The sequence below is a fragment of the Amphiprion ocellaris genome, chromosome 12 (genome assembly GCF_022539595.1).
Source record: "Amphiprion ocellaris isolate individual 3 ecotype Okinawa chromosome 12, ASM2253959v1, whole genome shotgun sequence".
In the NCBI taxonomy this organism is placed as follows: domain Eukaryota; kingdom Metazoa; phylum Chordata; class Actinopteri; family Pomacentridae; genus Amphiprion; species Amphiprion ocellaris.
This window is the reverse complement of record NC_072777.1, coordinates 11,558,430-11,576,357: the sequence shown is the minus strand read 5'-3', so window position 1 is coordinate 11,576,357 and position 17,928 is coordinate 11,558,430. Positions and strand designations below refer to the sequence as shown.

The 17,928-nt window shown below is 37.7% G+C and overlaps 1 protein-coding gene across 2 annotated transcripts in view; it reads right to left on the bottom strand.

Annotated features, from left to right (window-relative positions):
* cnksr3 (cnksr family member 3) overlaps positions 1–16,790 on the bottom strand; it is a 46,356-nt gene extending 29,566 nt beyond the window's left edge. For both annotated transcript variants that reach the window (XM_055016064.1, XM_055016065.1), the window contains exon 1: positions 16,563–16,790. In XM_055016064.1, coding sequence (XP_054872039.1) covers positions 16,563–16,614 — 52 coding nt within the window. In that variant the 5' untranslated portion in view covers positions 16,615–16,790. The remainder of the gene's footprint in view (positions 1–16,562) is intronic.
* Positions 16,791–17,928: the final 1,138 nt, after the last annotated feature.

Below are 17,928 nucleotides of genomic sequence, written 5' to 3'. Positions count from 1 at the left end.
CCATATGCCAAAACTGAATGCAAGAAATTACATTTTGATATAGGGTTTCAACTTACATATAAAAAATAAAGCCCACATTTCAGGCCTAATTTTACAACAACAACCATCAACTCCAATCAGTTAACTTCAAAAAGCACCCCTGTTTACATCTCTTTACAATTTAATAAACCACCCTGCAGGACCAACAGATAAGATCTGGACCATCTTGGTCCAGCAGGATCCCCCCTTTAGTCCCCATGACCTCATGCAACCTTGAGTGAGACTCCACCAGCTCCAGCGGCGCCACTCCATGCCCGACCCTGAACTACGACATCTGACCTCTCCGGGAACAACAGCAATGGTGGTGGGGCGAGATAAAAGAGTTGTCACTGCTGGATCAATGGAAGCATCAACCATCATGCACACATCAGCTCACAAAATGTTCAGCACAGGCCTTTCTGGGAAACTCAAATGAAAACAGAATATATAATAACAAGTTTATTGCCAAGAAAATCAATAAAAACTACCAAAAATAGAAAGTAAAGTTCTTAATTTCTTTTCAAAAATACTAAGTGAGTGTTCTGTTCAAGGATCCACAGGCAGAAGATTGAACATTTTATGGCACACTTTAGGAATAGTAAAAAAAAATAAATAATAAAAATAAAAATAAAAAAATTCCAATTTAGCTCATTCAGTACATCAATTATCCAAACCTGAAACTTCGTTAGTAAGCATTTATGGTTTTTATAATGCAGCAGTGAGGTACGAGTATAGGGCTGCTGTGACTAGATGGCATAATCTTTCATATCTTAAACTGACCAATGTTTTTTTTTTTTTTTTTTATTTTAAATCTAAAATATTTTAACTTATTGTAATAATAGCCAGCAGATTAATCAATATTAAAATAGCCATTGGCAGCCCTAATCAAATGTTTCATCTTCTGGTATCACATTTAACAACTGTGTTGTGCAGCAATTGAAAAGACTAGTTGAGAACCAAAGTACTGTAAATTTACTCTACTAATTTCTCATTTATAAATATTTGCCAGTTTTGTCTTTTTCTATAGTAAATTATATATGTTTAAGTCTTAAGTGCTAAAGTGATGATTAAGCCAAATCAATGAACATCAAGACATCCCCTTGGATATTTTTTAGTATTTTATGACATTTTACGGTTCAAACAAATGACCAACAAACCTATTAGCAGATTATTTGATGATGAAAATAATTTCCCAACGCAGACCTGCTTACATCTTGCTTTGTTTTGTTCACCTCAGACTCAATTTAACGATGAAACTGCCTCAAATGTCAGTTAAATAGCAGCATAAAAATTAAGAATTCACTGACACTAGACTTAAAGACTAATATTTCAGCTACAATAACATTCAATTGATTTAAATATTAATATTTGTACAAGCTGAATGTACTCCCACAGTGTTATCCCAAACTAATTATACACATTAGTCTGACAGAGCTTTAGCACACAAGTGTCCACCAAATGGCAGATGTTGTGTAGCACTTGGCGACAAGTTGGATCAGCAAGTGGCCAACAAAATGTCTGAGCTGGCGTGAACAGTGGAGAAGAAAACAACTGCCCCTGCATGTGGTCATTAAAGGGTCCCACAGAAACTCTGACTCCTGTTTGTCTTTGGTCGGACATGCAGGACGACAGATGGCTGACACTCAGCCTGACAGCAGGGAGAAACATTCCTCCTTAACTAACTGCTGATGTGAGACCTCTGTGTTCACACTGGGATACACCAAGAATAACACACTGTGAAAGTGAGCATGCTTGTCTGTTTATTCATGTTCAAACTCTAAAATTAAAACCATCCAGAGAAATGGATTAACTTTTGTTTTTGACTCCCCAGATTGATATCTGTGATATCTCATATAGACATAATTTGACCTACAATGTTTGTCTATGTAAGAAATTTGCACATTATATCAGCTTTTAGAGCCTAATCAAGTAGTTGATCAACTTCTGATTATTATATAACAGCAACAATTCTGATAAAATGTTTCAGACAAACATGATATAAAATCTCCAGTTCTCCTTGAGCATGATTTTTGCCACTCCTGTACTACAAGAATGTTAAGGTTCTGAGTGGCTGGACTGGACCAGGTATCACATGCTGAAGACCCTGCACCAGCCTTCGTGCACATCCTGACGTCAAGTCAATCAGCTCTCAGAGCATCGCTTAGGTGGAGGTGGTAGGGGACACAGCAGGGTAATGAGTGTTTCTACACTGTGAAGCCCATTTTGCAAAGGCCAACACTGGTCCCTACCAGCCTCGACCAGGGAGGTCTGCAGGCTGGATGGATAGGGAGAGGCCCAAGTGAACGCATACTAGCAAGCCTGAAGAAACACTTTATGCTGAACAACAATGAAAACACAAAAATATGTAATTTATAATGATAAGAAACCAAAATTACCAAAATCCTCACATTCATAAACTGTAACTGCCAGAAGCTTGTTTCTTCAATTAGGCAAATTTTATTTAGTTTCTAATTTTATTTGAAGTTTGGCATTATAACACATTGTATACATAGTTTTTCTTTAACAATTGAAATTTTATTTTAAATGGGCATTGAAAGGTGTGTGCTCTAGCTGAGCTTCTGCAAAAAACTTGTGATAAAAATCAGAAAACACGATCAGCTCCTCAATGTTCCTGGCAAGATACCCAGTTGCAAACTTTCATTATATTTCGCAATTTTCTGAGAAATAGTCAAAGTCTTCACTCAGAGCTTAGAACCCAGCTTCTGAAACTCCATAATTAAAGATTTGATTGTAAAAATACTAACATACTTCAAACAAAATTCCTTTTGCTGTTTGCTGAGGTTGGACAGCAGTTGACGAAAGTTTGTGGTCACCAGGAATGTGTCAGCGACAGCCTGGATCACATTACTGTCACCCGAGGAGGCCGATAATCTCTCCGCTGCACAGCGGGGTCGGCTAAATGTCACGCGACTGCCAAATCACCTGCTAATGAATGCATGACAACACCAGGCCAAGCCTCCTTGAAAAGCACACTGCTGAGAAGCATCTTCTTAACAAGCACACATGAGCTTCTGTTGAGCCTTTACATGTGATATTTCTTTCAACACAATCAGAAACATTCTGGTCAGGTAGAGTAATATGGGTGTTATTGCGTTCAACTTCTTCAGCTTCAAAAGTCAGCTCAAATCATGAGAGATCTTCATATTTTGACATTCTTCAAATAGAGAGTGGAATCGCCACAGGTGGATCGGTTGGTTTAAAATATCATGTTAAGACTAAGGCATAATTTACACAGCTGAATAAGGCTAAATTAAACAAATTTAAGAATAAAAAGCACAGTGCCAACATTCAGTACTGGATCCAATGTTCTCGTGAGAAATTAAATGTCATTAATATATGTGGCTGCTGAGACATTTTTCTCATTCCACATCTCGAGCTTTGCATTGTCTGGTTTGGCACTCCACCCAATCTTTCAGAAACTTCTGGCAGATGGTGAGGATTGAGCGGGATCACTACTCTGAAATGCTGCTGAGTGGTTAGCGTTTTTGGCTCCAGAGATGCTTCTCAAGCAGCGTAAATAATGTAACACCGCAAGCTGCAGCTGTTTTCAAAAATAATCTCCCTTGTATTCATGCAATTTTAGGATGGTATAAAGAGAAAAAATATACTTCATACTTGTACCATCATCTGTTGCAGATTCTTTTATGTTGTTCCTGTCCTATTGTCATCTTCATCCAATTCTGAATTATTTCAATTTAAAGAGTCCCCAATCTCAGAGTAAGGTAAGATCATATTTTTTCTGATATTTCTACTATTTTGAGGCATGTTTGTCTTTATTTTAGCAGATTATTTTCTTCTAAAACACATCCCCACAAAAAGTTGAAACAAGGAGATCTGCTTTTCATGTACTTTTAGATTTATCTGAAGAATATAGACTTGTCATGTAGTGGACATATTTCACAGCCTACTCTACAATGAGATCAAGTTCGGACTCTTTGGCTCACATCATAAGGATTGACTTTCCAGATAGGTGAGAGGAAGGTGGCTGGGTATTCTGACGCTGGCAGTAGATACTCACTGCTTTTTTTGCACTTTAATCAGTTAAAGATCCCAACCGTACATCCTGACTCCAAAGTACACTTTACTAAATCACATTCCATCTCAGTACTTCCTCACTTTCTTACTCTGTCAGCAGCACTTAGCTCCAAAGCCATTGATTTATACTGCTCACATACATCGATCAGCCTCATTACAATCACCTGTATATTATGTAGGTCACCCTCATGTTCCCAAAACAGCTCTGACCTGTCGGAGTATGGACATGGCACTTACGTGGGTGTTTGCAGTATGCATAGATTACATTAGGATCACCACCTGTTCTTCCAAACCTTCCAGATTTCGGAACCATTAGAAAACTATATATCTAAAGTTCATCTTTTACAAGGTAGCAGCAGCAGACACATTCCTAACTTTTTTGGTTTGTTATTTTATTGTTAATCTAATCAGGTCTGAGTTGAACCCTATCACAGCACAGTTTCACTATTCTAACTTGGATATCAGTCCTTTGGTCTCAGTAAAACACAGTGAAAACATTCTGTTTGTTGACACAATACAACTGACCTAACATGAAAGCATGTTGGAGACTGACCAAAGTGCACAGATACTCGTAACCCTGACAACCTTCCCACTGACAAACAAATTCTTGATTTTGTGCAACATGTATCATTCAATACGTTTGTCTTTTTTTTTTTTGAAAATGTCTGGAGCAAATCTTATAGTATTTATGAATTACAGTTCACACCATGCGTCATTTGTAAGAGCAGGATTTTAGATAAGCCTGTAGTTAATTTCTGTGTCTGGGGTCTCGTCTCTGACTAGTCTTTTATTTGCAGACGACTCTGGGCCTCTGTCTTCCTGCCCATCAGCTGTGGGTGGGAAACTCTCTGTGTAATGACAGGCAGAAGCTCCAGCAACGAAGTGTGAGAAAGTTTTACTTATTACTGCAATGACAAAACTACAAGTTTACCTCAAAACCATGAACTGATGCTCAGCTGCCTGTTAAATTATCTGTGGCAGAAAAAAGAAACACTCACAAAGTCCACCTGGATTAACATTATGTGTAAAAACTGATATCAGCTGTTATTCCACCTGCTAAAAAAAACAATATCACCTGATGCAGTCGAGAGTGGGAGAGAGAGAGAGAGAGAGAGAGAGAGAGACAGACAGAGACAGAGAGAAAGAGAGAGATTTTTTATTAAATCTTCTTGGGGAAATTCCAGAACTTAACATGGCCAGATTTATGTGGATACATATGTCCCGTTACCTCTAGTAACTTAGCACCTCCACATTAGACCCTTCTTCTGCTACCTCAAAATGACATCTCTGGGATCACAAAAACACCTAACGTGAAAATGCAATGCAGCCAACTTCTGGATAACAGAAGTGTTATGAAGAGAATGCTATGTGACAGAATCACAGAGGATAAACAAATGGGGAAAAACAGCAGCGTTCTTCCAACTTTATAGTGACAGTTGTAATAGCAATTTCAGCCAACCCCTTTGGTTTGCTGTTTGACTATTACTGATGGCTGAGTTGGATTTGTGTTTTGACACGTGCAGATAAAGATGAGTAGTGGCTCCAGTTCTTCCCAATGACCATTTATCGCTTGAATGAATTTACAGATAAGTTGAAAAATAAAATAACAAAGATTTGAACTAAAGAGTCTTTAGAAGGCCTCGTTCCTTCTTGTAGCCGCACAGTCAAAAAACTTTCTCCTTCCTCAGCCACACCCAGATGCTGTGGCAGCTGGTCTTGAAGCCTTCACCTTAGGCTCCACCTACAGCTTCCTCAAAGGCACACCTGCACACACTCTCTCCCATTCCTCCCATTCACATAAACATACTAATAAAAAGAATAAATGTGTGAAAATCAACACAAATCGCAATTTGGCTCCTACAGTTGTGGAAAGATCCATTCCTACTGGAATGCACACACAACCAGATCCGCTCAGTAATGGTTTTCCTAGTTTGGTGTGGAAGGACTTGACGCTCCTGCATCTCTGACCTCAACCTCCTCCTCCCACACCTTTCCAATGTTGCACAGGATGTGTCTATGTCAACAGCTTTCCACAACTAATGTTCACACCCACTTACAACTATAACTGACGGGCTATGCAGAAGTAAAAGCACTGTGCTTCACTTTCTGGCTCTCTTTTTTTAATTTACTCCACTATTTGTGTCACTCTACGTAAACATCTCATGCAAAATTATCAATATTTTTCCACTCGCTAATGCTATTCTGGCTGAAGCAAACCCCTGCAGCCAGGTTTAACCGGCCAAAGCCTGAAAAGAATGGACGCCTTCACAGCGTTTCAACATGCTTTAAAACCACTTTTACGGGAAATGTTCAGATGTCGACACACTTTTTTGCTTTGTAGTGCATGTCATGTTCCTCTTCTAAAATATCATAAGATATGTGTCACTTATTATGAAGACATCATAGCAAACAGTCCATTTCTATCTGCACTACCTTAATGGGTTATCAGATAATCTCACAACCAGACCATAGTCTTTAGTCTTGACTGAGGTTTTGCAGGTTAGACTTGTGATAAAGTGTCTCAATTCATCTTTCAAAAAAAGACGGTTGATGCAGTTACACTGTAAACCACAGCCTGCATTCCTGACCTGACAGTAACTTAAAGTATTTATTAGGACTCCTGATAATAAAGTGGGTTAGTCTGTCCATCTTAAACACGTGAGGAAGTCATTAAAAAAAGCTGCCGGTGAAACTCCAGCTGCTCATAAACAGTCCAGTTAATCATCTGTCAGAAAGATCAAAACAAACAAGATGTGCAGCCACATTTTACTGAGTGTTATGACAAGACTTGCCACTATTAAAAACTCAGATTTCTCTCACTTTTTGTCCTTTTTTTGCTGTAAAAAACAATAAATATTTACAGGAAAACACTAATTTCATACCAAACAGAAAAATTTATCAAAACATTGTAGCTGCAGAGGCAAAAGTGACATAACATCAGATATCAGTTTACTCCTTTTCACTTTATGGGAAACAAATCCAAAAATCTTTCAATACATTTTTTCTGCATCGAGTGACCGCTCCAGCTATACTCTATATTGTTTGTTCATTTGAACAAATGACACGTGCAGTGTTGTTGAAGCACAAAGATGGAGTTCGGACCCGACACTCCCCAGCTGGTGGCAACAAAAGGAATATTTACCCCTACCACTATCACAACAGGACAAGGGTGGAGAATCGAGAGGAAAAGTGGTAAAAGACCAGTGCAGCTATTCATAGTTTCACTGGGCCTCTGTCAAACCCTACACTATTTCTCACCAGACAAACACACACCCTGACCATTCATTTCAGCAGTACAAGTCAGCGGGGGGGACACCCTCTCTGTCGAACAAACACTATTCAAGAGGAAAAAGGATTTCCTTGAGCGCTGTGCAGATCTGTGCTCAGCAGTCTTATAAAACTAAACAAACAGGAATTGTGGGAGTTCTTTGCGTGCAGAGCGGAGCTGATCCCACAGCAACAATCTACAGTGTAGATCTACTTTAATGGATGGCTGTCACAGTGACTGCAAAAATTTAATTGATGTCACACACAGTTCCAGACAGACATCTTGTGAAGCTGTAATGTTCTTCATGCGAAACTGTTCAATGGATAAAAATGAGAGAGTTACATGCTGGATCTCTATCACCAGTGTTTTTGTTAGCTTGCTCAGACTCAGATGGGAAAGACTGTTGAGTTCCAGTGTCAAGTTGACTGATTGGTTCATCGATATGCTCTCATAAATACATAAATACTGTATAAAGTTATAGGCCCAGATGAAGAAATTGTTAGGCACAAATGCCACCATGAAGCAGCAAACTGTTATTTTGGTCACTGTACAGATTAAATAAATGAGATAGAATGTGTTGGTGTGCTATAGAGACGCTGTTATAATTTTTGTTTTGATGTTGTTGTTACTAAGTTTAGTTACTTAGGTTTGTTGTTGTTTGATATTATTGTAGGCTGATGGCTGACTTTTTAAAACCAACTAGCCACCACTGATCGTACTTTCATCATTATCAGCTGTGGTTGCCATTAGTTAATCGTGTTTGACTAACAAACCTCACAGGTGCAAGCACATTCAAAGATGAGCACTCACATTACTGCTGGGACTTAATTTAGTTATGTTTGAGAACACAGATTTGGAGATATTAGGCATTTTTCACGTCTGTACAAAAAAAAATATCTTTAATTACATACAATGCCCTGGCTGGTAGGGCTGTCACGAAAAGCAATACTTCAGTACCAACATGTGGCAGCAAGAGATTCACTGCAACTTGTGGGAAAAAGAAACACAAGAGTCGTGTATGGAGCTATGAAAGGAGAAAACAACTCAGACTTATAACAAATATCCAGATACATACACAGAATTCAAGCTGAGAGAATTTCCGCTGCAAATTTATATTGAAATGAACATTAACAATGTTCACATCCTAAATTGTTTCTGTTAATGTTTGCAAAAGGCAAATGCTGCATCTGTTGTAGCGCTACATGTAAAGTTTGAAAAGACTCATGTCAGCTTGTTTAGGTTAGCAAAGCAGTAACATCACTGTCTGGGTCCTTCTGATACCATTAGTAAGAAACTGTCATTACAATTCAATCTGACAAAGCACAATGTGTGTCAGCATAGTTTTATATAGCAGAACTTTATACTGAAATAGAATTCTTTGCTTGATTTACTTTGCCCATTTGCATCACTTTATTTGGACCGGATGACATGAGTGAGTGTGACTGTAGAGAGTTTCAGTCCTGAATGAGGCAACAGTTGCTCCCAAATGGAAGAAAGGCAGGAAGAGGCGCTCAGTGGAGAGAATCTGGCTGTTTCCTCTGATTCACCACACTCCCTCAGTGAACTTAGTTTCGCTGATAAGACAAATGTTGGGTGGGAGACTAAAAGCAAGGAAAGAGACATGTCTTCCAGCTGGTGCATGTTTTGATCGAAATCACCCCACAGGACAATCAGTACTTTTTCATGCAAATAATTGTGGTTGAAGTGGCGCGACGACTGTAGTAACAGCTTTACAAGGAGTCATTTAATAACAGCTCCTCACTCCACAGCAGCCTCACTCTGTTGTTTGTTCTCCAAACATCCAATAAAGGCGTCTAAACAACTGGCACGAAAGATGCAAATAGTACCCAAATGATCAACTACGTATGAGAAAAACCTTATCATCACCTTTGGCTGAGCATGAAAGTTTATTTTGCCAATACACTGAAAAAAAAAAAAAAAATCTGTGCTCAAACATATCTCTGGTGATCAATTTCTGGATCATCAATCAATTTTTAGATTTAATGAATACTGACTGCTAATGATAGTTTTGATATAATTTTTTATGTAAACTTACAGTACATCGACAGTTTAACCACAATCCCTGGCAGTGTTAGTGTCTTGCTCTGCCTGTTAGACTGTGACTATATTCTCAGGTGACAGTTAAAGGCTCCCCTCCCACTGAACAAACAACCAGTCGCCACGCTCTAGATCCAGTGGGAACCTCATCACGTGCACCTTAGATCCTCCTTATCAAGGAAAAACCCAAGAGTTTCTGTTATCTTGTCTTACAGGATGAAATGTTGTTTACTTGGAATCATCCCAACTGATTAGTTCAAATGAAAAATCTGTCAAACATTGCTCATGTGTGTCTGTATAGATGAAAAGGAGGTTTGTTTCCTGTTTGTTTGCTGAGGATTTGAAAGCCAAAGACAGGATTCTCAAAACTCAAAGGGAGATGGATACAATTCTGAATGCTTAGAACAAAACTGGGTCTGGACAGACAGCCAAATTAGGCTGTAGTGTTGTCTCAGTATCAAAATTATGACTTTGATACAAAACCTGCTAAAATATATAGATCCTATAAAGATTTTACTGCAAAAACCATCAACGAAAGTATATTATACTGCTGTGACTGATCAACATACTTGTGAACACCTGATTTTTAAAAGCTTAAAAGACATTTTATCTTTGTGAGCCTATTTTTTGATAATCTGTGGATGTTAGGAAACGTCCTGCCCGTGCCTCTCCTCCTGCCACCATGAACGTTGCAGTTTGCATATGACAAAAATATTGAGGCTGTCATGCCCACTATGCCTGAAGGTAGTTGAAGCAAAGCGTTACACACACACACACACACTGGCCTGCTGTCACACAGCAACAAACTAATATAATATACAGCTTCTATGATTTATCATTTTCACAGTACTGATACCAGTGAAATGGGGAACAATGTTATTTTTAATGACAGGGTATTGCAATGCTTTTCTAGTATGTGATGCAACACTAGTCAGCTGTTTCATCCTGTACTGTCTGATGGTATGAATGCTACAGAAGGAGAGACATCTACTACTGCTGAAATGACCTCTCAGTAGAGCTCAAATGACTGGTAAATTAGATGTCTGATCAAAAATGTAATTATTGACAGTTTATCCACCCTCACACAATTCAGCAGTCTGTAATTTTAAGCCATTCATGGCCTTAAAAACCTTTAAGTTTGAAAAGTAACCAACAATCATTTCTTAAAGTCAGAGATCACAAGGTAAAAACCTATTAATGTATTCTGCAGTCACATGTGCAGATCAATGCAGACTTACTACACATAAAAAACCTGCAGTGGAGACCTTGGTGAACTTGGGCAGATGATAAAATTTATGTTGTGTGGACCCTTGGAGATGCGGAAAGCATGGGCTGTCCTTTAGTTAGAGGAATGAAGGGGTTAATATTTATTTATAAAAACAGAATCTCAAAGTAAAACTGAGAGGAGTTCAGAATGTTGTAATTAAATATACCTGAAATATATTGCATGTTTAGATGTGTTGTTTCTCAAACCTAAAATCAATATTTTAATTAGTATCTGGGGCACATAACTGCTGGTTAGATTCTATTTGTTGTTGTTACATGTTGAGCACGTCTGATACTCATTTGTCAATGTTTTAGAGAACGGACTCACGTGTTTGTGGTTTGGCTGCTTTTTCACTGGCTGATGCAGTCTTTGTTTAATTCCTGATGACCAATAAAATTGCATTGTCAATAATTTGTAACGCTGTGCAAGAGTTACCAGTTACTCTATCTGTGACTTATTTACAAACCCTGGTTTGCTTTGAATCATACACCAAAATGCAACAAAGTACATTTTTTCACTCAAGTCACCAGAGCTAATAAATAAATAAACATCTGGAGATGTTATCATTCCATTAAAATGACTTTTATTTGTAATTCTAAGGTTGTAAAACTTAGTGATAGGACCAGATTATAGATGACAGGTATTTCCGCTGGACACTTTTTAGCTAAATAGATTGTTTAATGCAAATATTTCCTTCCTTCCTTCATGTCTAAAATAAAAGAATAGGCAGGAAGGTCTTTAGTTAGATAAAATTCCTCAAACTGAACGCACAATGATGTGGAGTTTTGGCAGCTGTCCACTCTTCACCATTTTGAAATAGGTTTATTTTGGCCAAACAACATCAAGAGGGAGGAACAGGAAGGACGAAGAGTCACAGAACAAGAAAACAATCTGATTTTATGGATTCTACTTCAAAACTGTCAGACTTTCTTGAACTGGAAACTGGGTTTGTTTCTTATCATTAAATACTTGACCTAGAGTATAATCTGGGAATCTGTATCAAGTGAATATCAACCAACAACTTCGGCTCTACCTGATTCTTTTTTACTATAAAAAAGAAACTGCTAATTTATTCCACTCTACCTTCATGTTTATTGGCTCTTCTTCCACACACCTCTTCATAAAGTGAGTATTATTCACTTTACTCTCAGGTCTCCTAACCCTCTAACCAGTCTGTCGTCATACAAGGTGTGATGTGTAACTACACCTGTCAGGGAAACAGAAGTATGTGGATTTGTCTGAACATGCTGAATTCATTCCCTGAGATGTTTACGTCTGAGCCACAGCTGTCTGATCAGCTTGTCCCAGTATTACGACACAATCATAAATTGTACTAATACTGTAAAGGACTTATTTGTTGTTGTTTCCTAGCCCAAATCAGGAGAGGTGGATTTTATTTTGGCAGAGTTCTTGCAGGGCCAGTTACAATAAAATGGTACGAAACACTAAGAACTTTGAAATATTTTGCAACAAGATTAAGAGTTTGTTAGAAAAACAAGTTATGCAACTATGACTGAGGTTGTGAAAAATGTATTAGCACTAAAACTGGTACCCAAGTCCCTGTGGGATTTATCAAGCTTCTTTTAAGATCTTAGTCATTTTAATTTGCTTAGAAAATTATATCATTATGACAACTGGAAAACAGAAGAGGAACAGCACAAAAGCACTGGTTTGGTCACAGAGTGAGCAGCACACCAAGCAACAACAACAGCTTTTAAGACACAAAATATGAAAACTTGCTATCACTCTTTTGAATGACTTTCCATAACTAGAAATAATCACAATGACTAAAGATGGATAAAAATGAGTGAAACGGTCATTTGAAACTTGAAAAAGTAATTTGAAACATCCCACAAACAAATCTTAGAACTCCCTGTCTATCCCTCTCCTAGAATACACTTCCAATTTCATAACAATCAGCCACTACAGGGTTTTCTTTTCTTTGCTGCAGCCTGGATGACGTGTTTCTGGTGTTGGTGGTCAGCTGGAGCAGCTCAGTGAAAACCGGCCAGTGGGAACTAACAAAGGTGACTGACTGAGACTACCATGAAAAGAACCTGCTGCTTGAGTTGTACAAGGAGAGCAAACACACACACACACACACACACACACGCACACACACACACACACACACAGACCGCCTACAGCTGCAATCCACATTGCAGTCACTCTGTGAATACTGCAGCAGAATCAGAGGCAACAACGAATTTATTTCCAAGTCACAAAAATAAATATTTTATAACAAGATTATCATTGTATCTGTTTACCAATTTGCTGATTTAAGTATTTTTAGGATGCAGTAAAGTTGTTGACCTTAATTTTAAAAATCCAACTGCATAGTCTATTTTTTTAACAGTGCAGAATCTAAAATGCAGGGAAACACTTTGGTAAGTTCATGATTTCCACATCCCTGTGTCCCCATGGGTCAGTGGGATGGAAATTTATCATTTCCCCAACTGTCTACACTAGAGATGTTATTAATTAATGGCCATTACTAATTTAAACAATTAAAAGATTATTTGATAAAGAAGAAGACAAGGAACATTGCATTATCTGAAGCATCTGGTTATGCTACTAGGTGGACTTTCTGTACCAACTTGAGGAGGTGGGTTGGTACAAACATACAGAACCAACGTTTATGTTTAAATCCAAAACTGTTAAATAAATAGTTCTGTGATTGTTATTTCAGTTGTGCTGTGGTTGCATTTTGATTGTTGTTGATGGGTCAGGTTGTTTTCTGTGTTTTTGTGGCATAGTATTGTAGGGTTTAGCTCACAATGGGCCACCATCACAGACACTTCTGTAGCAGTTAATGAGCTCCAGACAGCGTCCACAAGGAGAGAGAAGCCTCAGTTTAACCTAAGTGGTTATCCTGTAGCTGTGTAGCATGGTGTGTGTGTGGCATGTGTATTCATCTATGACACAGGTCAGTACTATTCGAGTCACTGAGTAACTACAGAGCTCGGATGTTTTAGGAAATGACTGAGAAGAAATTATAGGTTGATGAGGTGTTTTTTTTTTCTTTAGATTTCCATCTTTTGTAGGGGTTGGAGAGACAGGATTAGTCGATCAATAGAAGATTAATGTGCGCCGATTTTTAGTCACATAATTTTTTTTTTTAAACAAAGTCAAACATTTATTAGATTCAGTTTCTCAAAAGTAATATTTTGATGTTTTTCTTTGTCATTTCTAATACCAAACTGAAAATCTTCAGGATGCCTAAACCTAAGGATATAGGAGAGAAATTGCTGGCACACGATGGCTGATAATAAACATAATTGTTAATTCTCTGATGTGAGATCTCCAGACTGTTTTACTGGAACTTTTGGACACAACAATTCTGGTCATGTGATTGACACCAGTGTGTTTGTCACTCTTTTGAAGCAGAACAAAAGTATGATGGTCAGATGTGGTTTAATAGCTCCTCCACCACAGTGACCTTTTGATCCTCCACACGGCAGGAGGCCGACCTCTGTCAGGAGCTCGTATTGTGTGGGTCTTTATTACACTCAGCTCTTCTTTGTCTCAGCTGCTGAGCGGCATGTGTGTTGGTATGTATGCATGCATATGTGTATGTGTGTGTGTGTGTGTGTGTGTGTGTGTGTGTGTGTGTGTGTGTGTGTGTGTGTGTGTGTGTGTGTGTGTGTGTGTGTGTGTGTGTGCTGAAAGAGACAAACTGGGCTGAATGGATGCTCACTTTCTCACAACAGTGAATTCAACTCATATAAAGGCAGACTGAAGCTACAGAGATGCACGGTGACTGTCAGAGCTCCACAATGAGCCAGCGAGTTAATTTTACACTATTTGGCCTGAAAGAAACACAATAGGGCATTTCTTTAAGGCATGGCATCATTTGAAAAGCTTCAACGGCAAAACCAAACATGATACTAAGTGTCTTTACTCCAAATTCAGTATAAATATATTTTTCAGGGAAAATAAATACAAATTCTGTTTCAGAAATATAAGCAGCTATAGTAGCTTTCTTTGTTAGCATGAATAAATATTTCAAATATTTAAATAATTCAAGATACAGATGGACCATACAGACACTTGCCTCTGAAACTAATCTTTAAAAAAAAAAAAAAAAAAGTTCAATAATGCAAGATACAGATGGACCATACAGACATTTGCACCTGAAAGTACTTAGTTTCTTTTAAAATGAAAAAGTAATGCACTGTTTTGGCAGACTTTACTAACAAACTTGAGGGGCATTATTCCTTTGACTGTAGGTTCAATAGGCCCCTAGCAGCGAAACATTTGGTACATTTGTGCAGTGAAACAGTCTATTCAACAGCATGAACAATCTAAGTGAGTGTGCTAGAGAGTGAATGTTTCAAAAAAGTAAACCTAATGTAAAGGAATTAGTTTATTAGCTTAACTTGTTGCTACATGCACAACTCAATAAATTTAAAGGGGCTTTTTACAAATATGCCAATTTATACACAAATGTCCTAAAAAAAACAGCTATGGCTTTGTTGCCCATTCAAAAGTTTCCAAAGTACTGTTTTTTTCATGAAGCATGGGAACCCAGTGGACAGGCACAGCAATTATCTGCTATTCTTTCCACTGTTTTATTTTTAGGGAAGGAAAAAAATTGCAGCTGGAATACTGAAATGATAATCATCTATTAAAAGACATAAACTGTGGCTTCACACACTGTAGCATGAACAATTTGTCTCCTGAAGCTGCTTGTCCAAACATTGTGGTAATTAAAAACAAGTCTTTATCAAACCTGACTGTCATTTTATGGCTGATCTGTTACTGGTCATGCCTGTTTATTGCTCAATGATACACAGTGAAAAATATGAATACTTGGCTCAATGCTGCATGACTGTGTCTGAGCATGTGCGTAAATGCCACCCAGCTGCCACTTAACAACCAGAAATATGAAAGTCAGTGAAAAAAAATGTAAAGATAATCATAATCACAGAGGTTTTGCTAATCAGTTTGTCAACATGCAGGCTGTTACTGAGCCAACATGTACACTTTGATAGTCTAATTAACTTGACTATTGTTTCTCAGACTACGTTTTATGCTCAATTGCATGTTTAACTATGTCTGAATATGCTGCAAATCGGCAGTTTTTCCTGTCAGACTACAGTTGATTTCGGCAGTTTTAAAAACGAGAAAGCAACATGCTATATTGCTTAGGACAAAAACCAAAGTTCAATACGTTGTCAATACTAGCTGAAATGTTTCCGTACCTCTAAGAATCAATAACTGCCAAGTACCAAAAGCTTGGATTCAATGTTATGTGCTCAGACAACTTTAAACACATGTACTTCTTTCATTAACTGCAAAAAGTTTTATCTGAAAAACTTGTTCATGTTGTAAAAAGTATTGCTTTAGTGTCAGAACCTTATACCCAGCCCTGAAGTTGATTTAAAGGCACAGTCCGTGATTATCATAAAGAAAATGCTTCCTTTACAACCTAAAGAGTTGCAACCTGTTCCCACTCACAAACTGACACACATCCCTATCAGAAATGGGGCTAACATTGTACTTTGACCTAAGTGCAACCAAGAAAGATATTTATTTTGTCAGTTTAAATTAGACTGTTCGTACCTGGTCGCTACTTATGCAATGTACAAGTGAAAAACATGAGCTAGAAACAAATTTTGTTAGCTAGCTATTCAATTGTTGACTTTCTTAAAATGTTAAGATAGTGACTCATTTTGAGTCTAAACCTAATGGAAACAACAAAAACAAGCATATTTATATAAAGTACAATGTCCTTATAGTATAGAACATAATTGTACACATTGTTGAGGAAGGTTACTGCTTAGAAAAGAACTCTAAATCTTCAGAAAAAGACATTATTTACTTTAAAATGCTCCCTGCTAACTAACAGTGCCCTACAAGATAACCGTTAGGTCTCACTATTTGGCAGCCTACCTCTCATCCAGTCCACCACTTGTTGCGGGCTCCACTTGCTCACAGCCTCCATGTCTCCACACTGGCGGTAAATTCAACTGTCTCCAAACGAGCAAAGTCGTTAACCGGACATGTTTATCTCATGCTGCAGCACGGAGGCGCTCCGTTACCGGACAGAGACAAACGTTTCACAACCAACTCACGGTGCCGTCGCTAACTGACCGGTTTCGTGCAGACTGTAAGCAGCAGGGAAGCGCGTGGACCCAGTGTAAGGTTACTGGGATTTTAGCCACGCCCCCCGTCCGTTCTCCTCCAATCACAGAAGAGCATGTTGATGCTGCCTTGAGTGTTGTGGGAACTAATGCGGGCTTCATGTATCCTGAATAATAATAATAATAATAATAATAATAATAATAATAATAATAATAATAATAATAATAATAATAATAATAATAATAATAATAATAATAATAATAATAATAATAATAATAATAATAATAATAATAATAATAATAATAATAAATAGTGGTTATTATTATTTGAATTTCAATAATTCTATTATGCTGTTGCAGTATAGAGGCTAGTTGTGAATTATTTCAATATGAGAGATAAACACCAGATAGTGACATACTTTGTTACATATTTTACTGACATGCTGCTGTACTCCAGAGAGAAAAATTCAGTCATATGCAAAATATCCAGTTTTTTAAAATGATTTCAGTATTGACAATTCTGTGAGATGAAAATTTAGCAAACTACAGCAAATTATGATACAATAAAATGTGTTTTTATTGTTACTCTGCTGCACGTTGCCATATTTTGGTAGTTGTTTTATTGAATAGAGAGGTCATGTTCTGTAATGCGTCCACAATACTGTCATTGCAGTAAATATCCTGCTGTAAGATGGAAAAATTTCCAAAAAAAAATCTTAATTTGACAGAAAATATTTAACTGCAGCTGATAAACTGTGACTCTGCGTGATGGCTCACCTGTCTGAGGTGTAGAAACACTGTTATTTACAGTTAGATCCTGATCAATCCTGTCTCAATGTCAGGAATAATTTATAATTACAAGTGATAAATAAGGGTTAATGCTGTTTTGTGTTGTGTGCACCTCTCACTTTGCAGATGTTCATATTCATCCCTCTGCTGTCTGATGCTGCAGGTGCAGTTCTGTATCTCCATCATTTAAATGTACAAACACTGTCTTTTGCTCTGAGATGTTCATTGTTGGCCACACATTTGTTACAGTCATCAGTGTTTCTTTGACTTGCACTGGACACTGTAGACGCATTCACTAAAACTCGGACATTGGACTTTCATTGAATACACTTCAGCTATCAGATCTAGGGTTTCTGCAAAAGTGAACAAAAACATTTCATGGGGAG